This window comes from Astyanax mexicanus, chromosome 19 (assembly GCF_023375975.1).
Source record: "Astyanax mexicanus isolate ESR-SI-001 chromosome 19, AstMex3_surface, whole genome shotgun sequence".
Lineage (NCBI taxonomy): Eukaryota > Metazoa > Chordata > Actinopteri > Characiformes > Acestrorhamphidae > Astyanax > Astyanax mexicanus.
The window spans coordinates 25,491,677-25,513,927 of NC_064426.1; the positions used below are offsets into that span (position 1 = coordinate 25,491,677).

At 37.3% G+C, this 22,251-nt stretch overlaps 1 protein-coding gene across 1 annotated transcript in view; it reads right to left on the minus strand.

Moving 5' to 3' along the window:
- The window catches only part of arhgap23a (Rho GTPase activating protein 23a), a 131,092-nt gene extending 115,455 nt beyond the window's left edge, over positions 1–15,637 (minus strand). Inside the window, exon 1 of the mRNA XM_022672816.2 lies at positions 15,155–15,637. Within this exon, the coding sequence (XP_022528537.2) occupies positions 15,155–15,163 (9 nt within the window). The 5' untranslated portion in view covers positions 15,164–15,637. The remainder of the gene's footprint in view (positions 1–15,154) is intronic.
- Between the last annotated feature and the right edge of the window lie 6,614 nt (positions 15,638–22,251).

Genomic DNA, 22,251 nt, shown 5'->3' on the forward strand with positions numbered 1-22,251 from the left:
TTGGTTTGTTTAATTTCATCCCCAGACACGTTTTTCCGTTTTTTCCGTTTGTTTTCAGTATTACAAGTTTTAGTAATTTTCTTTGGTTGTGTGGAAAATTTCGTTTTTATTTTTTTTTATTCGTTAGATTATATTTTTGTCAACATTTTGGGTTTATTTTCGTTTGTTATTTTTCTAATAATAATAGTAGATACATAATTGATTTTTTTTTTTCGATGGGCGAATAATAAAAAAGTAACGCCATAGTTACTTTTGCTGGTAACGAGTTACTTTTATAGTGGAGTAACTCCGTTAGTAACTCAGTTACTTTTTTTGAGAAGTAATGAGTAACTATAACTAATTACTTTTTCAAAGTAACGTGCCCAACACTGTAGATAACGTAGTAAAATTCTTAGCAATGTTTAGAGTAGATTTAAAGGGACACATATGGAATTATGTTGTAAACAAAAAATAAGTGCTTGATCTCCACAAACCCAGCTGAGACGAGTGGGATAAGCTGGAAAAGCAGCAACTATTGTTCAGCACCTCCAGGAACTCCTTTAAGATGCTGAGAAAACTATTCCAGGTGACACTACCTCATAAAGACACTAAGAGCTGGTTCCTGAAACAGCTGTGGTATTGCTTTAATATATTAATGCAAAAATAAAAGAAAGTTGGAAAGAAGAAGAGAGAGATGAAAGAAAAACAAAGAGAAAAAAACTATAGAGACTGGGGATAGAGAGAGAAGAGGAGATATAATGTCAAGAAATAAGCAGTAAAGAGAAAGGATGAAACAAAGGGAAAAAGAGGAAGAGAAAAAAGAAAGATATAAAGAGATAATGGGGAAGAGAGAGATGACAAAACAGAAAGGAAGATACAGAGAGAAAATAGATAAGAAAAAAAAACAACAATATAAAAATAATTAATGAAAAAATAGAGAGAGAAAATGAGAAAGAGACTAAAAAACTAAATAAGCCAAAAAGAGAATTATGGGGAGAAAGAAAGAGAAAGGGACAAAAAATGTAAGATAAAGGAAGATACAGAGAGAGAATAAGAGAGAATAGGAGAGAAAGAGAGACAGTAAAATAAAAAGAGCTTGAGAAAACACAGAGAATAAACAGAAGACATAAAAAAAGAGAAAACGAGAGAATGGGAATTGTCTAAATGATGCTTTAGTCTCAGTGATGCATATGGTTTTTAATCACATCATTTTCAGGCATCTTGGCATGTTTTCCTCCACCAGTCTTACACACTGCTTTTGAATAACTTTGTGCCACTCCTGGTGCAAAAATCCAAGCAGTTTAGCTTGGTTTGATGGCTTCTGATCCTCCATCTTCCTCTTAATTATATTCCAGAGTATTTCAATTTGGTAAAATCAAAGAAACTCGTCATTTTTAAGTCCTCTCTGATTTTTTTTTCTAGAGCTGTATTATGTGTGTTGTACAGTATACAGTATATGTATGCCTCATGCATATGTATGAATGTGGGTGAGAGAGAGAGAGACTGAACCCTGCAGCGCTTCCTGTCCACTCACATCTCCAAGCAATGGCCCAAATCGAATTAACCCAGTAACCACTGCTGCACCCCGCGCTGTCTGCAGGAGCTGGTGAAGAGCACAGCGGCTTCCCTGCTTGGTCACCGCTACACTCTATTCTACATTCTACATTTTTTCACTCTGTTTGGCACAAAGACTCTTCCCTTTCAGGCTTTCTGACACTTTATTCACAATCCTGCACTGCAGAGCTCAGCAGGGTTGTAGAAATGTGTGGATATTCTGTGATCTGATGTGGTAATTGAAGTTAATTACATTAGATTAGAATACTTAATCCTTTTTTTTATTTTTATTTACTATACCTCTACTGCATATATTTTTACCCCAACGTCCTGCTGGAATTGACTCTTTTTACAAAGCCTGTGGACGTTTATTTTGAAAATATGGATTACATTTCATGACTAACTCTCATGTCTTTAACCTCCTGCCACTTCTCTCTCTCTCTCTCTCTCTCTCTCACACACACACACACACACCGTTGCTGCCTCTGTGAAGCATAGGTTTGCCATGTTTCCTCTCCCTATTCCTCCTTCATTCATTTGGTTAAGTCATTTTAATCAAGATTTTCCATGGCAAATTGTTTGATAAATTTGTGCATTTTTAAAAACAATCAACAGCCCTAGTATTCAATAAACTTCTATATATCAGTCCGTCCATCCATCCATCCGTCCATCCATCCATCCTATCGAATTTGCTTCTTCCTGGTCAGGATCAGGGTGGTTCCATAGCCCACCCAGACCTTTTAGGCCCAAGGTAGCAATACCAACTCTATGGCTCACCATCTGCTAGTCCATCACAAGGAACCACAAACACCCATTCACCCACACACTCCAACCCAGGGACAATCTATTGACAATCATCACAGACAGAAATTACAAAGAGGATTGCTGACATGACATGCCAAATGTAATGGCACACGGGACTAGTCTATGTCATATGATGCAAAGATCGCTGCACTGACCTTAGGGACATGCATGTGTAATTTACATTGCCTTGCCATGGGCACACTGACCAGTATTGAACCTCAACCTCACTCACAAGATAACACCTCATAACTTATATAATCTTAAGCCATACCCTGAACAAACACTTCAGTGTTCATTTATATACTGCTGTAAATCGCTTCAGAACCACTTCATTCATTTAAATCTATGGTACAAGAGTTTTAAGCATTTACATTCCTTCTGCATTCTTTCTGTAGGCCTCTCAATTTATGGCTTATAGGCTACACACACACACACACACACGCACACACAACTGAATACATTGTCCTTTTGCACCCATATAGCTCACTGTTATGAGTGTGTGTGAAGGGGAAGAGAGGGGTCACTGGGTTTTTCTCTCACAGCTTCTGTGAGAATCATTATTTACAGACCTCTCATCACAGTCGAGTTGTGCAGAGGCCTTTGTGTGTTTGCTAAACAGACAGATAGACAGACAGACAGATAGACAGATAGATAGATAGCATGGCCAGTAAGACCAAAATCAAATGCAATATATACTTTTCTAGTCAAGAGCTTGTCAACCAGCCAGCTTTACTAGCATAAGATTTCATTTTTTACTTGGATAACCTGAATAAATAGCTTTTTTAACCACCTCAACCACTTCAGTTTCTGAATGAGTTTCTCTGATTTTGCTATTTATAGGTATATGTTTTTGTAAAATGAACGGGCAACATTTCTCCCAAATTTTAAAATAGCTGAAATACAAAAAAGATGCAGAGCTTTCAGACCTCAAAAATTGCAAAGAAAACAAGTTCATATTCATAAAGTTTTAAATATTTAAGAGAATCAATACTTAGTGGAAAAACTCTAAATCAAAATTCTAAAGTTTAAATCACAGTTTTCATGCATTTTGGCATGTTCCTCCTCCACCAGTCTTACACACTGCTTTTAGATAACTTTATGCCACTCCTGGTGCAATAAGTCAAGCAGTTCAGCTTAGCCTGATGGCTTATGATCATCCATCTTCCTCTTGATTTTATTCCAGTTATTTTCAATTTGGTAAAATCAAAGAAACTCTTCTAATTTTTTAAGTGGTCTCTTATTTATTTCCAGAGCTGTATATATGGATATGAACTTTAATCTCTTTTTAGCATGTTAATAACACTGTTCATTTACTGTTAGTCACTTGCCTGGCTAACACAATGCATAGCTTTGTTGTCCGAACCACATTTTTTTGTCCCTAAGGAGTTCAAGAAGCAGACGTCTATCAGGAAATGCCAGCCTATAACCTAATTTCCTCATGACCTCCATACACCAATCAGAAAGGAGAAAGGGACCGGTGGGAGGCTGTTAAAGACATTACAAGACCAAATGCAATTTCTATAGCACATGTGGTCTGCGCATACCAGCCTATAGTCTCAACTGCCCTACTCTTAAGATAAAGCAATGAATGGAAGCCCTTAACCAGTCAGGGATTTATACTATTTGTCTGATGCTTATTAACAGTAATAAATTGCTGTAAGGGTTTAAATGAAGTGTGGTTAGAAGCTAACAGTGTGCAGTACAACACAATACATAAATAAAGAAGCGTCTGTTACTCTAAAGTGACCTCATAAACAAACCCTTAACCATCTGTTTGACGGTTTAACCGTTGGGCAATTTCGCCCCACAAATATAATAATCTACAATAATCCCATCTAATCCCACCATTGACAATTTTGAATGAGCTGCTATATTATTCTCCACCAGATGAGGGAGAACAATGGGAGTGTGAATGCAAGTCAGCAGGAATGGTGTATAGAGGACAATAGACAGGGAAAAAAGGATGAGGAAGGACAAGTGCAAGTTAGATAACCTAATACAGTTTTACATCCAGGGGGTGATATTAAAAAAATGTGCCTATTGTGTCTGCTGCACAGTTATTTAATCTTACACAAACACTGTGTAACAAGTTGGTATCACTTTATGTTATAGTGGTTCTTTGTAAATGTTTAATAATTTCTTAACATAGTGTTAGTAACCTTTAGCACAGTCCAAATCCTAACCATAACCTTAACCTCAGACCAAATTCTGACCCTACCTTAAAGGAGATCTCTGGTGTAAAATGGACTTTTGGTGTAGTAAAACATGATAAAATCTTACCTTTGATAATTAGCTCACATTCTCCCACAGTTTTAACAGTTTGTTCAAACACAATTCAGACTGGGTGACATAATTTGGGGCATAATTTGCCCCGATAAATCTCTTTTCCTCCCGTTATCCAGGCTCAAAGTAGCTCCTCCTTTCTAGGATCCATATATACATAGACTCTGCATAGCTTAGCAGCCGGTGCCAGAAGGCAGGCTATGCGGAATCTATGTATATATACATAGATAGATGTCATTATCAGTACAGTAATGGTGGCTCACAGAGCTGAAGCTAGCGTTAGGGGATGTAAACAGTGTTTTTTAATAAGCTTCTTGTGCACTTTTAAAGTTTTTAATGCCTTGTTTTAAATGTCAGGGCTCTCCGGATTCTAGCAAGGAGGTTTGGAGCTACTTTGAGCCTGGATAACGGTGGAAAAAGCAATTTATCGGGGCCAATTATGCCCTGTGTCACCCAGTCTGAAGGGTGTTTGGACAAACTGTTAACATTTCTGGATCTCAGAACGCTGTGGGAGAATGGAGGTGTGCTTTTCATTGAAAGAAAGTACTTTTTATTATGTTTTACTTCACCAAAAGTCCATTTTACACCAGACTTCTCCTTTAACCTCAGACCAAAATCCAGTATCCTCCTATTTAAAGAATAGTCCAACTTCTGATGCTGAATCCTGATTCAAAACATCCTGAATCAACACTGAATACACACTTCACCAATACACAGCCACCAAACAAACACCCAGAGAGAGAGATCTGTACAACTGGCTCATTTTACACATCATTTTGCACAGCTGTGCACAACAGCTCAGGTCCTCTTTTGGACGCAGGAGTGCATTAAAAATGGCTCAAAAGCAAATCTGTGCAACTGAATCTAATGAAAGATAATGCCAACAGATTCAGAGCCACTGCAGCCAGAGTGGAAAGCTTGAAGTTTCATTTCAAGACGAAATTCAGATAGCTGGATATACAAACAGACAATGAAGACTACCATATATTTACAAACACCTTTGCTATTTAAACAAAGCAGGTTGAAGGTGTGAATATAGACTGTTGGCAGGGTGTAAGATAGCAATGACCATTGCATTTGTGCTTTGTGCAGGCCAGGGTGTTAGATAGGGCACATGGTCTTCAGGTGGCATTTAAGGACAGAGAAGCTCAGCAACTCTGTCTTTCGGACTTGTAGTGAAAGTTTATTCCATCACTTAAGTGCCAAGAGAGAAAGAAATACAATCAGTCACCTCTAGTAGTGATATGAAGGACACTGGGCAACTCATCTTGCACCCACATGTGATGACTTTCATGACAGGGTTTTCACTTTTCAGCATTTTTCAGCAGGATTATGCTCAAGCACACAAAGGAGGGGTTTCCTAGGAATGTCTCCAACAGATTGCAATACTTACATGACCTGCCTGGTCTCCAGATTTATCACCATGTGAGGATTTATGGGACCAGCTGGGACACAAGCTTCAGCCGTCTATGTGTGTGCAGGATCTACAGGCACAGCTGCAACATTTGTGGGTAAATGTGTTGCAGGATGATATTTGGAACATAAATGCCTGTTTGTATCTCAATTTCAATCTACAGCACCACTCAAAAGTTTGACCACACTTTAAAGCCAGTAGTGTTTCACTATTTTTTTTTTTTTTGCATTGTAGAAGTAATAATAAAGTCACCCAAACTATGAGTAAAAACGTATGGAATTATTTAGTAAACGAAAAAGTTTGAGAGCACAAGAATATGTTTTATATTTTAGATTCTTTAAAGTAGCACTTTGCTTAGATAGAGACAGCTTTGCCCATCTTGGCTGGATTTCCTCAGTCAGCTTTATGAGGTAGAGTCAACTGGAATTCAGGCTTTCAGTTAACAGCTGTGCTGAACTTGTCAAGAACGTTTCTTGCCTCTTAATGTGTTTCAGAGCATCGGTTGTGTTGTGAAGAGGTAGAGTTTACATAGAGCCCTATTTGAGTAATGTTTTAATTCAGATTATGGCAAGAACTACTCAACTAATTAAAGAAAAAAAAGACTTAAATAAATGAAGGTTAAAGAAAGAAATGATGAAATTTCAAGAACTTTAAAAGTTTCCTAGAGTGCCATAGAATAACATCAAATGTTATTCTATTTAGTATTCTGTTTATTTTTGATGTAAAACCAACTGTGTCCCCTGTCCCCAGGGTATAAGTCAAGGCACCAAGAGTTACCGCTGTTGCACAGGATAAATGCTTATTGAGTATTTTGGTTTGTTGTTTAACACTTTTAAGTAACTACATTATTCATAATGTTTTTTCTTCATAGTTTGGATGAGTTTAATTCATTTGTTCATTTACAAAAAATAAAAAAAATAACACATAAAAGGTGTGTCCAAACTGGTACTATTAATGAAGTCTAGAGGCAGCCCAATAAGGTACTAGAGCCTCATTTACATAGTACAGGCTTTCCCAAAGACCTACTACATTCCTTTGTCTCTAATATTGAAATTACTTACATCATCATTGCATTCACACACACATTTAAGCAAGTTTCATTTTTGGTTTATTATTTTTTTGGGCAAATCAAGAGTATTTAATATCCATTTATATGCTCTTTTATCTTGATCTTCTCTGGAGATGAATGCATCTCCATTGCTTTTATTTTAGTACTCTAGAACAGTAGTGTGAGCCAGGCTGTACTTCTTACTGCAGCAGCTACTGTTACTGACCTCACTCATGTCTGATCAATGAGATGACCTTCAGACACGCAGCCAGACACACACACACACACACACACACACACACACTCTACACCCTCTCTAAAAGTATGCATTTAGCTGCTTTAAGTTCAGCACCCTTTGCTGACACAGATGAACAAATGCCTAACCCTTGCAGAGATGTATAGTGCCCATAGATTAGAACTATTCACTGCAGATAAACATTAAACTATTTGGAATAAACCTAATGCTAGGTATGTTTTAGAGTGCTATAAAGTCCCCGGCACTGGGTTGAGCAGAAGTTAGTAGAACTGTGTTCTCTAAAATTATGGTTGTTGTGGGGTCATTTGTGACCTCTTGGATGAGTCGTTGCTGCACTCTTGGGGGGATTTTGGTTGACCGGCCACTCCTGGTAAGGTTCACCACTGTTCCATGTTTTGACCATTTGTAGATAATGGTTCTCACTTTACAAATGGATTTATAACCTTGTCCAGACAGATCTGAATTACTGTCTTTTTTATTTATTCCAGAATTTCTGTGGATGATGATGGCATGGTGTCTAGATTTTGAGAATCTTTTAGTTTGCTCTCTTTAAGTGATTTCTTGATTAAGAAAAGGTGTGGCAGTAATTAAGTCTGGGTGTGGCTAGAGAAATTGAATGGATCCAAGTTTTAGGATTTTTTTCTCCCTTAATAATATAAACCTTCATTTAAAAACTGCAGTTTGTTTGTACTTGTGTTTAAATAATATAAAAATTTGTTTAATGATGTAAAAACTTTTAAGAGTGACAAACATGCAAAAAAAAATCATGAAGGGGGCAAACACACTATTTCACACCACTGTAAATACATAAGTAAGTGTTCCAGAACTTTTTACCATATAATGTATATATCATTCAGTTTTTTTATATTGTAGCAGAATTTCATGATGAATGGGCCAATAGAAATGCTGCAAATGATGAAGATGCTTTTAGCATGTTTGTTGCACTTTGGACCCTATCTTACACCCTGCGCGAGGCACGTTGCGATGCTCATCGCTATCTTACACCCCATCAATAGTCTGCTTTTAAGCCTTGCATCTGTGTTGTATAAATAGCAATAGAGCTTACAAATATATCTTTAACGATGGGCATGGTGGTCTGGAAGTGAGGTGTGTTCAGGTAATTTTCTGGCGTATTGCTATCTTGGCAACCGCTGACTGTAATGAACACAGACAACAGTCAACCATCAGATGTTCATTGCTATCTTGGTAGTGCTTGCAGTGCTCAAACCCAACTTTTACATTGACAACATAATAATCAGAATGCTAAATAAAATAACATTGCTGTTCCTGTAAATTACCTGCTCATACACCTTTACAGCATGAACACTCAATTTCGTCTGCTGAAAAGCATAGAAGCGCTGCGCTGTTAAAATACCAATCCACCTTAGTCAGAACACACTTGGCTTTTAAAGGGAATTGCAAGTAACACTAATTAAGATAATTAGTATATGCCTTTTGCACATTTCAGACAGAGCAAGTTGTACTTTTCCCGTTGTTACGATAGCAAAGACACACTGACACACCATAAATCAAGCTGAGCGGTGCCTATAGATCACTAAAATAGAGTGCATTAGGTTTAATTTGTTGTTCTGACAAATACACACCACACACACACTTATACACAGACATACAAACGCTCGGTCACACATGTACCCTGCTTGCCTCAACCGAGCACGTGCAGAAACACATCACCTTCAACCCTTGGCCTTCACCTTTGGCTTTGTACAGCTGACTTACATTCGACAGACAAGAAAAGGACACGAGACACTGCTCTAACACTACTGTGTGTGTGTGTGTGTGTGTGTGCCTAAAATGAGTATTGATCTGCTCATGCTTCCATTTGTGGTGCTTTTGTCTATCTGACAGCACTGACGTGTGCCCATCGGCAAAATGCTGTTTAAAAAGACAAACACACACACTCACACACACACTCACACACACACACACACACACACACACTCACACACACACGTACACAGAGTGTACAGAGTATACAGAGGACAGATGAGGCATCAGTCGTTCACTGCTGGTCTGACTTGTATCTGTACACACAGATGCTTTACATAACTTTACCTCTTCCTGTGCCTCCGACAGTACTGTCACACGGTTCCGTTAACACTAAGTATGAGCAGGCCTGTGTGTGTGTGTGTGTGTGTGTGTCTATATACAGCACTGTAACAAAGTGTTTGCCCCCTAACCCTAATATGTTTGGCCTGTTTAAGGTCATGCCATAGCGACTTTGACTAGACCACTTGGTTTTTAAAACCAATTAGAGGTGGACTTGCTGGTCTGCTTTGGGTCATTGTCCTGCTGCAGAGCCCAAGTATGCTAGAGCTTTAAATCATAAACTGATGCACATACATTCTCTTTCAGGATTTTCTAGTTCTGATTTTCAGAATTCATGGTTGCATCAATTACAGAAAGTTGTCGAATTTTCTTTTTTGCCTAGGGCAGGGTTGGTTTGGATTGCTTTTTCCCTTGATAAATGAAAGCATTGTTTAAAAACTGCTTTTTGTATTTACTCAAGTTTTCTTTGTCTGTTTTTGTATGTTTCTTTGATGATCTGAAAAATGTAAGTGTAAAAAAAAGAAATTTGTCAAGGGCAATGTACTCATTTTTGTAGTTTGCAAGACAGTCCTCTCCGTTTTATAGTAGTAAGTAGTAGGAAGTACAAAGACAAGCCTGTGGACTGATCATGGACTGCTGAGACAAAAATGAACCTTTACTAATGCGAAGAAAAGGCTAAAGTTTGGAGAAAGAATGGATCTGCTCATGATCTCAAACATACCAGCTCATCTGTGAAACACAGTGGGGGTAGTGGCATGGCTTGGGTTTGCATGGCTTATTCTGAGATGCAGAATCCATGATGTTGTTTTTTTTGTCAGTAAGTATATAGTATTATAACATAATCATTGCCTTTAAGAAAGGAATACCCCCTACACAGGGCACCAGTCCATTGCAGGGGAAATTGTGTTACACAAATTACATTATAATATTAAGTTATTGCATTAGAGTTATGTGATAGTTATTGTTCATGTGATGTTTGGTGTTTTGTATGTATTACAGACCTGGTAGGGTCATTTCAGTTCACCACAAAGGGGGTTTACTGTTTACGGCTGTTAATTATGCATGCGGATTATGTTAATACTATGTAAATACACTCTAATAGAGGGGTGACCCCGTTTACTATGAGTGGCTGGAGGTGGAAGGCAAAAAGTCACTCGTTGCCTACGGCCATGTGCACTCACACACACACACACACACACACACACATGCACATGTAAACACCCTAAATGCCCTACATTTCCAACAGCTAATTAAATGGGTTCCACAGAACTAGGCTATTTTTACATTTGAAAGCCTTGAAAGACTTACATACATACACCCCCCCCCCCCCCCCCCCCACACACACACACATTTATAACATTTTATAAAAAGCACTTTACAAACAAAAAGAGCTGCATTTTATCTATGTATAACACCAAAACTCTCTCACAAACACACACACACACATTTTCTATAGTGATGATGTCATCAGTATTATTGCAGCAAGGTAACGTCACCCTAACACAGCGGTCATGGACGTTCCCTGTGAAAAGCTTCATGAATAATTTATCACTAAAGGAGTAGAGCAGAATGAAAAAAAAGTGTGTGACCTCAGCCACCTGCTAAAGAGAGAGAAAGAGAGAGAGAGAGAGAGAGAGAGAGAGTATTAGGCAGATTCAAGTTTATTAGGGAGAGCAGGAGACAGAGAATAAAAAGGAGAAAAAGTCTGTCCACAGTAGTAGTGTGACAGATGGAGGAATTGAGACGAGCAGGAGCAGAAGAGAATAGGAAAAAGGGATTTTGAAAATGTTTTCAGAAGCCATACACCCAAAAAGAAAAATGCTATTTTAAATATACTAAATTTCAGCATTAATTGTAGTTATACAAAACTGAAATGTATTGTTTTAACATATACGTTAATATTTTTTTCTCTTTATGGAAATACACAGATCCCTTGTATTACAAAATCACAACCAAATATGGCCAATCTAACAAAATAATTTATATAAAACAGACAGATATATTGACTGAATATGCTACATAAATCTCTTTTAACCACATCAAATTAATTGTATATGCAATCATTCAACTAAAACAAAACTAACATGAATATCATAGTCTTTTAATAACTATACAACATACAGCTCTGGAAAAAAAAAAGAGAGACCACTTCAGTTTCTGAATCAGTTTCTCTGATTTTGCTATTTATAGGTATATGTTTGAGTAAAATGAACATTGTTGTTTTATTCTATAATCTACTGAAAATATTTCTCCTAAATTCCAAACACAAATATTGTCATTTAGAGCATTTATTTGCAGAAAATGAGAAATGGCTGAAAAAAAAAAAGATGCAGAGCTTTCAGACCTCAAATAATGCAAAGAAAACAAGCTCATATTCATAAAGTTTTAAGAGTTCATACATTAATATGTGGTGGAATAACCCTGGCTTTTAATCACAGTTTTCATGCATCTTGGCATGTTCTCCTCCACCAGTCTTACACACTGCTTTTGGATAACTTTTGCCACTCCTGGTGCAAAAATTCAATTCAGTTTAGCGTGATTTGATGGCTGTGATCATCCATCTTCCTCTTATTTGTATTCCAGAGGTTTTCAATTGGGTCAAATCAAAGAAACTAATCATTTTTAAGTGGTCTTATTTTTTTTTCCAGATCTGTATTTACCATATTAGTGCATGAAAGGTTACTGTAGCATTCAGCCAATGTAATGCTACGCTCAGCACCAGAGAAAGTGGTAACTTGCTCTTACAGCCTTTAACATCGGCCACAAAAGTGAGCACTCAGTATTAGAACAGTGGCTATGCCAGAATGTACGCAATTGAATTTCACAAAATACATTAAATAACAATATTTGGTGCGTTAAAAACTCTTTGAATTCATGTTTGATACAAAACATGATTGGTGTGCATGGTACCAGCATTATTTATTTTTTTGCATACTGTAAAAAAATGGCATCTCAAAATATTTTTTTAGTGCATCCACCAATCCTGTCACCACCTTTTTGGTTGAGGTTTAAAATGGAGGGTTGATTAAGGATAGCTTCTTAAAGATCAGTGCACAGAGTGACATGCAGCAACATGAACTTAGCAATGCAGGACTGCTTGGTTATCCTCAGAAAGGGAAAGCACTTCGGAGGTGAGCTCAGGTGAGCAATGACACGTTTCCAGAAACTCATCCTCAGATTTGCTTTAACACCCCAAAAAAACTCAGAATTTAAATTTTCCATACCACTTTTCTATGTGGGAGATTCATTAGGTGAATCTATGTGAAATCTACTCAATATTCCCATTCCCAAACTGTTGCTGATCAGTCAGGACGTGTTAGGTGGCTTAAGTTCTCAAGATTCTTGAGGTTTAAACTGAGGCTACAGATGTTGCAGATATTGTTAACACAGATATTAAGAGAATCCACATTGTGTCCCAGATCAAATTAAGAAAATGATAATTAATTATTGCATATTAACATGAAAAGATGTAATGCAGGAGAAAAATTCACAGCAATCCATATCATTTCACCAGAGGGGCGAAGAAGAATATAACAATCAACAAGTTTTCAATAGTTCTGTAAACAGGTGGAACTGTGTGGAGATAAACATGTGTAAAGAACCACTATAGGAGCTCCATGGATTGATAAAGGCCACAGGAAGCCCTACACAATAAGAATTACTTTATTTAGAACAAACATTTTCTGATGTTAAGTAATACATTGTATACAGGATGGGTTTGGAAGTATCTATTACTTTATTTCTGGAGAATCCACCCAATATATATATTTATATATACGACAACAAGGTACAATACCCAAGTTTTAAAAAGCTTAATGGACTGATGGAGACTAAAGAAAGACCTGCTAAACAATATTACTCTACTAAGAACAAAGAGCTACCGCTGATTTCAGGAGTGTTGGATGGAATTGAACCATGAACACCACATTCACCAGATACAGTAAATAGATTAAATAGTATTAGGAGAACTGAATACACTGTGGGAGCTCCATGGACTGATAAAGAAGACCACCAAAACAAGAGCTACTCTACTAAGATCTACTGAAGTTCAATAGTTCTGTTGGATGAGTTTGAGCGTCTAAAGGTACCCATTTCTTCTGTTTTGGTGTAGAACCACAACAAATGACTTGTTATGCCAACATAAACAATGCATGATACAATTTGTCAGAGTATGAACAACCAATCACTAGATTCATATTGAGAACTTGTGGGGAGCTGTGTGGAGAAGAAAATGTCTGGAGAACCACTGTCAAAGCTCCTACACAATAAGAGTTATTCTATTAAGAGCCATTTTACTGATGTCCATCAGTTGTCTCATGTGTTTTGAATGGATCTATCCTTCTTTTTGGAGAAGAACCACATAAAAATGACTTGTTATGCCAACAAGACAATGCACAATACCATGTGCCAGAACTTGAACAACACAATCACGTAATTGTGGACCTTGTGTCGGGAAGAACATTTGTGGAGAACCACTGTAGAAGCTTCTACACAACTAATAAGAGCTAAATCTACTGATGTCCATAAGTTGTCTCATGTGTTTTGAATAGATCTATCATTCTTTTTGGGTGAAGAACCGCAAAAAACGACTTCATATACCAACAAATTGTTTATGATGCCATGTCTCAGAATGTGAACAACACATGCACCAAAGGTAGATAATATTGAGAACTTGTGGGGACCTGTGTGGAGAAGAAAAGGTCTGGAAAACCACTGTAAAAGCTCCTACACAATAAAAGTTATTATATTAAGACCTATATCTACTGATATCCCACTGTAGAAGCTTCTACACAACTATTAAGAGCTAAATCTACTAATGTCCACAAGTTGTTTCGAGTTTTGAATGGATATATCCTTCTTTTTTGGAGAGGAACTCCAAATAATGACCTGATATGCCAACAAAATGATTTACGATGCCATGTGTCAGAAGGTGAACAACTCAAGCATCAAAGGTAGATAATATTGAGAACTTGTGAGGACCTGTGTGGACAAGAAAGGTAAAGGTAAATCTAGAATCTAAATCTACTGCTTTCCACCAGTTATGTCATCTTTTCAATTGATCTATCGTTCATTATTGGAGAAAAATTGCAAAAAATGACCTGATATGTCAACAAAATGATTTATGATGCCATATGTCCGAAGGTGAACAACACAACCACTAAAGATTCAAATGTAAGGAGACCCCAAGAAGACCCACAGTGCAAAATACTCTACTTACTTTACTCTACTTGTATCTTGGGGTGTCCTAAAAAAAAGACACCTATTCTATTGTATTTGAGACTGTTCTTTTTAAGTACAACCTGCCACTAGACAAACAACTACCACAGCAGTGAGAATGTGTTCCAATGATGGAACACAAAAGTGTTCAAGCATGTGTGCTCTTCAAAGAACAGCAGGTTTCTCTCAGGGTTCCTCATCACCATCCCCCCACTGGCTGACTGACTTTTCTCTGGTATGATGACATCACCAGCCCAGCAGACTCAGGGTACACACTATAAATCACCTGAAGAAGCTTGTAGCATGTGGTCGCTTGTGATCAAAATGCAAACACACACACACACACACAGACACAGCTCCAGAGCAGCTGGCAGCAGCAGCAACAGCAGACACAAAACATGCTTGAAAATATGCTGGATGCTTTGTGGTGGTGTATACAAGCTACAGCATAGTGTTTTTTTTTTTTTTGTTCAGTGAAGATGAATGCAATGTGCGTGTGTGTGTGTCTGAGAGTTTTTGTATCTCCCTTCACCTGCTCCATGCTTCAGCAATGCTCCTCCTCTTGTCTCCTGATCCTGCTCATGTCCCGCTCTTCCTGGGCAAAATCCACAGTGCAAAATTCCAGTGATTTCCAGGAAATTCCACGAAACCCCTCAAACAGCCTGGGCTTTAGGGGGTCTTGAAGCTGCATACCTCCAGAGATGCATTCTCCCTTTCACCCTGTCTGTCAGGACCCAATTCCGACTCTCCTTCAGTCCTCCTTCTTCATTGGTTCTCGTCCCCTCTTTCTTTCTGTCTTTCTTTCCTTCCTTCCTTCTCCTGGTTCCTGGAATGAGTAGTATCTGCTGGAGAGTGTGTGTATGTGTGTATATGTCTCTATTCCTCTATCCTTCGTTCTTCTCTTGCGGTACACACACACTCATCCATACACACACACACACACACATCACACACACAGCAGACTCCCTCTCTCACATTCACTGACTCCAGTCTCTCCTCTCTTCTATTGCCTTCCCTTTCCTTTCCCTTACACTTACCCCTCCCTCCCCTTCCCATCCCCTCTACTCTCCCCTCCCCCTCCTGCTCTGTATGGTGTCTCAGAGAGGAGGGACAGAGAGAGAGAGAGACACACACACACATAGAGAAAGAGAGAGAGAGAAAGGACAGGACAGGAAGAGGGGGGTTGGTCCAAGAGGTGCCATGTGACCACCAGGCTCTGGAGGGCCCCTGACAGCTGCCTGGCCCAAGCCTCCGTCACCATTGGCAACCTCCACCCTGGAGCACAGCATTCAGAGGGCCTGGAGTCGTCTGCACTCTGATTGGCTGGCAAGGTGGCAGCGCATGAAGCATGTAGGGACATGTAGTTCAAAGGTGGTGGATGTGGATAAGGGCAAAAAAAGGAGCTGCACAGTGGGAGTGTGTGTGTGTGTGTGTGTTTCACAGCTCCCTGGGCCTCTGAGAGGAATGCGAATTTTCCACACAGTTAGCTGCAGATCAGATATGGGCCCTTTAAAGCCTTAAAAAACGGCTCCAGCTTTTTTCAATACGAAAAAAAGAAAATGGGGCAAGCAGCCGACCATTGATTTCCATTCTAAGCAGATTGCAGGCCAACAAAACACCTGCTGTTTTTCTCAAACATACAGCTCTGGAAAGAAAAATAAGAGACCACTTAAAAATGATGAGTTTCTTCGATTTAACCAGATTGAAATCCTCTGGAATATAATCAAGAAAGGATGGATGATCACAAGCCATCAAACCAAACTGAACTGCTTGAATTTTTGCACCAGGAGTGACATAATGTTATCCAAAAGCAGTGTGTAAGACTGGTGGAGGAGAACATGCCAAGATGCATGAAAATGATGTGATTAAAAACAGGGTTATCCCACCAAATATTGGTTTCTGAACTCTTAAATCTTTATGAATATGAACTTGTTTTCTTTGCATTATTTGATGTCTGAAAGCTATGTATCTTTTTTGTTATTTCAGCCATTTCTCATTTTCTGCAAATAAATGCTCTAAATGACAATATTTTAATTTGAAATTTGGGAGAAATGTTGTCTGTAGTTTATCGAATAAAATAATAATGTTCATTTTACTCAAACATACACCTATAAATAGTAAAATTAGAGAAACTGATTCAAAAACTGAAGTGGTCTCTTAATTTTTTTCAGAGCTGTATGTGCCTTTTGGATCATATTTTGTTTCTGAGAAAATACCTCAAAAAGTGTATTTTTGATCATTTTATTTGATAGTTGATTAGTTATAGATTTCCTCACCTCAAGTATGATCACAATTTAACTCTTAAGTAGCCTTCATATTTTATGTATGCATTGACATTAAGATTGTAGTAGGATTTTTTTTCTTATTTTCTACATTTTGGGCAATTTTTTCACCAATTTGGAAGGTCAATTAACCAACCCAAACTAAAACTTAGTCCATTGTTAAGCTGAGTTAAAGCTGCTGTTGCCTTGTGGGTCAGCCAGAACTGACTCTTCATATACCAGTTTTCTGCAGTTACCAAGAGTCATTTTTTAAAGTATAGTAAAGAGCACCTGCTGCTCTTCAGCTTTTTCTGTAATTTCTTTAAAGATTGTTGGAATTTTGCACCTGAAAAGGTAGGATGGTTTCTGAAACTCGTTAACATAACAAACACACACAAAAATAGTACGGGAGCAAAAAAAGACCTTCTTTACTTTCTATAGAAGAGGTCAAAGAGTTTAGGAGCATTTTATTGGGCCTTATATACTGCTCCTTTAAAAAAAAAACACTGTGGAGACACCTAATAAGAAATAATAATAATACATTACACATATATAGCACTGTTCAAGGAGCCGAGCACACTTTCTGATGATTCTGGACAGAGGAAAAGCCAGGGCATGCTTGGTCATTCAGGAAAATGAATCCTCAGCTGCTTCCTCCATCCTGTGTGAAGGGAAACTGCTCCACATCAGGCTGATCCACCTCAGCAGGAACTGAACCAAGCACTGGCACAGTCCCAACAAACCAACACAACCACTAAGATCCAAGAACTTTCCTACCATACTGTGCTTTTATTGTCTTAAAGCATATATTTTATCTCATATCTTACTGAATTTTGATTACCGGTACGTACAGTATTTATGGTATTTCTTTTATTTTGTTCTTCTAACAAATATAAAGGCAAATTATTACAACTTATCGAATATGAGATTTCTACCTTTAAAAAAGAGCTTTAAGGGGAAACATGTTATATATGAGTTTGTTGTAAAAGAAAAAAGCAATCCTTTTTTCAATTTAACAGTATATTCTTTTCTATTTCCATCACTATCAAACTTATCAAAAAGGGCAAAACCAAGAACAAACTATCAAAAAAATGCTTGATACTGCTCTACATATTGAACAATATTTTGGCAGTATTAGGGCTGGGTATTACCAGTGATTTACTGATTCATTTCGATTAACAAATATCTGATACATTTATTCATGTTTACTTCAGTTATAGTAACAGGTTTTATATAAATATTAAAGAGATTAATAATTAATTGTGCAATTAATAATTTAACTGCACAAAGAACACCCACCTTACCATTAATCAGAATATTCCTGTTTACATGAAGAATTAACTCAAGACATTTAAATTAATATTTTTTATTATTATTTTATTATTAATGTGTCCATAACACAAAACAGAGTATAATGTACATGTATTGTAAACGCACACTTGGCTGTGATTCTCTTCCACACAACTTCATTGTCAGAAAAGCCCTTAATTATTAAATTAAATGAGACACATCCTGCTTAACTACCCTTGCAGGCTTTAGTAACATTGAGTGAGAGAAACAAAATACTTGTCGCTAACATTAGCTAGTTTCTCTAGCACTACAGCATGTTTGGTTTGAAACTGCTGGTCTTGAGCCGCCTCATTTAAGATGGAACAGAAATCTTGTGGAAAAATGTCAATGCTAACTTCTTTAGTAGCTGTGAGTGAGATATCATGAATTTACGAACAGATCTGGTTTAACTACTCTAGGAGGCTCTAGTAACTTTGAGTGAGAAAATTGCTAAACCTGTCGCTAGCATTAGCTGGCTTCTCTAAAACTACAGCATGTGTTGTAACTGCTGGTCTGAATTGAATTGAATTCTATATAAAAAATAAAACAAAATAAACATATAGAAATATGTTGATATTTATTGTTTCTTCTAAAATCAAATGTATTAAAACAGAGTTTATCCTTCTTTTGTTGGAGGTGAAATTGTTGGATAATTATTAACTAACCCCAAAGGTTTTGGGTGTAGCACCCACCATCAATCCTGAAAACACAGTTACCCTGCTCCACAGCTCTGTGATGAGAGGAATTGTATTTTATTTGTTATTAAAAAATACACAATTTATTCCTCTCCCATCGATGTTCCAACCAGACTATACTATTGGCTAAAAGCTCTGCATTTTCATATCTGTGCCAGCAATGGGCGCAACATATACTCTCTGAATGGCATCATTAGACGGAGTGTCCACAAACATTCAGTTCAGTTTAAGGCTCTAAACTGAAAGAGCATGGCGCCATCTAGTGTGCATCCCATGACATTGACATTACAGTACTTTTCCTTTCTCAGTGCATTTGCACAACTTGCAGTTTGCTGATTATTTTTTACACAATACAGCCCTGTGCGGACAGGATTATTTTCTCAGGGGGTCCTGGGGTATTTTTTTCTTTTATAGGGGGTCCTTTGAGATTTTATTCCCGTCCTCTGAGAAAATTACAGGCAGAATTACCTACTGCTTTTTGCTGAACTCTGTGGTCATAAGGTAATTTTAGTCCAGTCTGGATGCAAATGGGTTTTAACAACTCACGTTTAATAAAATAGCTGTTTGTCCATTTCCATGCACAGCGATTACACTTTGGGCGTACTATACTATATAAACGTTACACTAGTAGGAAACAGGGGTGTCACCATGTTATTTCAGCAGGTCTCGCCACTAAGTAAAGCTAAGTAAACAAAACAGTAATTCATAAGAAAAAAACATTTTCAGACAAATGAAACAAGCACTGCATATTAATATACAAAGATTTCTCTCCTAAAAACTGTTTATATGGGTGAGTAAAGTGCTTCCTTTTATTATCAGAAAGCTTAGAATTGAAAATTTCTACTGAAGCTGTAGCATTAGCATAAGCGGGTAACCACTAGCTGGTAATGCTAATGCTTCTCCGCCGGGAGAAGCATTTTAGCCGGGTTTAGCAGCAGGCTACAGGCCAATAATACTCACCTCTTGTCGGCCAAAGAGCCACCACTTAGCAAAGTTAGCAATTAATGCTAATCTTGTTGGAAAACTAAACAGAAACTCCTGTAAACCTCTGCACTGTCTTTAATGCTTCTTACAACCTCACTGGTAATTCATACATTTTTGGGGAAAATTTAAGTAATTTAAGTGTGCCTTATATTGCGAAAAATATTGCATTAAAATATTACTGAATACACAAGAGAAAGTAGCCCTGGAAGGCAAGAGTACACACGGGTGGTGAATTTTGGGGGACACTCCAAAATTATGCAAATAAAAACATGTAAGGGGCCAATAAGAAAGATGTACCTTTTGTGCAAGATACTACACTTTTTCAGTGTTGAATGTAGGTAATATTTACTCAAAATATGGAATAACTTCTATTCAAACAAAGGGAGTACACACACTTTCAAATGAATTCAGTAGATTCTGTATGTTTATTTTTACAATCTGGGTTTGGGTAAATTTAGGAAGCTTCTGCATGTGGTAGCTTTAATGCCTTTGTTTAGTGCTACAACACAGCAGTAAATTCCTGGGAAAAATCTTGGGAATGGTAATGCAGTATTACCATTCATTTTTTCTCAGATATGACTGTGATGTATACAGGAGGTATCTGTTCCCAAGATGCACTGTGTTCTACAGTGTTACAAAACAACAAAACATATGATATATGTGATATTAAACTAATTCTAACACTGCTTAAAAGAGACCCTGAAGGAAAACACAACACCAAAGTAAAAAATAAGTCATGCATTTATATGTAAAAAACATACAAACAAAAAAGCCCTATACCATATTCATGAAACAAATGCTTTCCGTATTTGTTCATTAGTGTATCTAAAAGCAAAGGAGGAATGTTGGCATGCTCCACCTTGTAGAACAGCTCAGTGACATCGGTAGGCATTCATTTAATAACTTTTTCTTTTTCCTTATTTCTGAAATACCTTTGGTCGCTGTCCTGTTTCATACACGTTATAGTTTCGATAAACACTTCAACAAAGTGTTTCATCACCAGACAATGCTCCCAGATATTGGATCAGCTCCAAACTCAATATGGATTAGGAAAGAGAGTCAAGCACTGTTTAAGGTGTCAAAACCCTGAGTAAAAATCCTGCAAGACATCTGTCTTAGATGACCAATTTGTAGAGGCTCAGGCCCTTCCCAAATGCAGTTAAACAATGAGAAATACTTCTCAAACAGCACATCTTTGTCTCAGGTAAAGTAGAACTCTGGTGTAAAATTGACTTTTTGGTGTAGTAAAAAACAATAAAAAGTACTTACCTTGTTGAATAGCCCACTACTCTTTACAACATAGTTGTTGAATAGCCCAGTACTTTTTACAAAATAGTTTTTGCCCAGTACTCTTTACAATAGCTCGGAGCATTTTGCCCCAATAAATAGCTTTTTACACCATTATTCAGGGTCAAAGTAACTTCACACCTCCTTGGTAGAATCCAGAGAGCTCTGACATTAAAATTGAGGCATTAATAATTTTAAAAATGTGCACATTATTAAAAAGCATTGTTTACATCCCGAGCCGCTAGCTTTCAGCTCTGGGTGCCACCATCACTGTACTGATAATGACATGTAGGGGTGAGTATCGTAAGTGATTTCCCAGTTCAATTCGATTCTGATTCACAAGGTCCTGATTCGATTTAAAATCGGTTCATTTAGAAAATTTTTACTTACAATAAAAATGTAAGTTTGAATATGAAATGTATGTACTTATACAAGGAAAACTTAAACTTCCATTATTATTATTTTTTTATTATATAGAACTAACACAACAGTCATATTCTTTTTTTAATATAATTTAATGTAGCTTTGTTAATTGTGACACCGTGCTTCACATCTCTTTACAGGTTTGAAATGGCCACTTTACTCAAATGCTTAAGTGTGGTGTAAAACATAACGTTCTTTAAGAACATTAATAAATCGGACATAACATGCTTAATAAATGTATTTATTTGCAAATAAAAGTGTGAAATTTACCCATATCCACTAGTATAGATGTAAAACTATAATACACATAGTGATAAAAAAAAACACAACGGGAATAATGAATAATGTAAAGAGAATACTATTAAATTCAAAGGAAAAAAAGCAGGTCATAATAACACGATCATAATTCCACTAATTACACAATAAATCATTTATTTACAGGATAATCTACAGTTATTCTGTTTAACAGTTAAACCTGTTACACTGTACGACCGTCTGATGCTGCTATAGCCCACCAGCGGGGGTTACTTTAGCGCGCCGACTGCATGTAAAGCTCAGAAACCTGGCTAAAGGGGGATTAGCTTAACCGGTGATTTGGCTAACAGTGGATTCAGTTGGTCAAGTTCTACTTTAAATAAAGTACAAGCAAA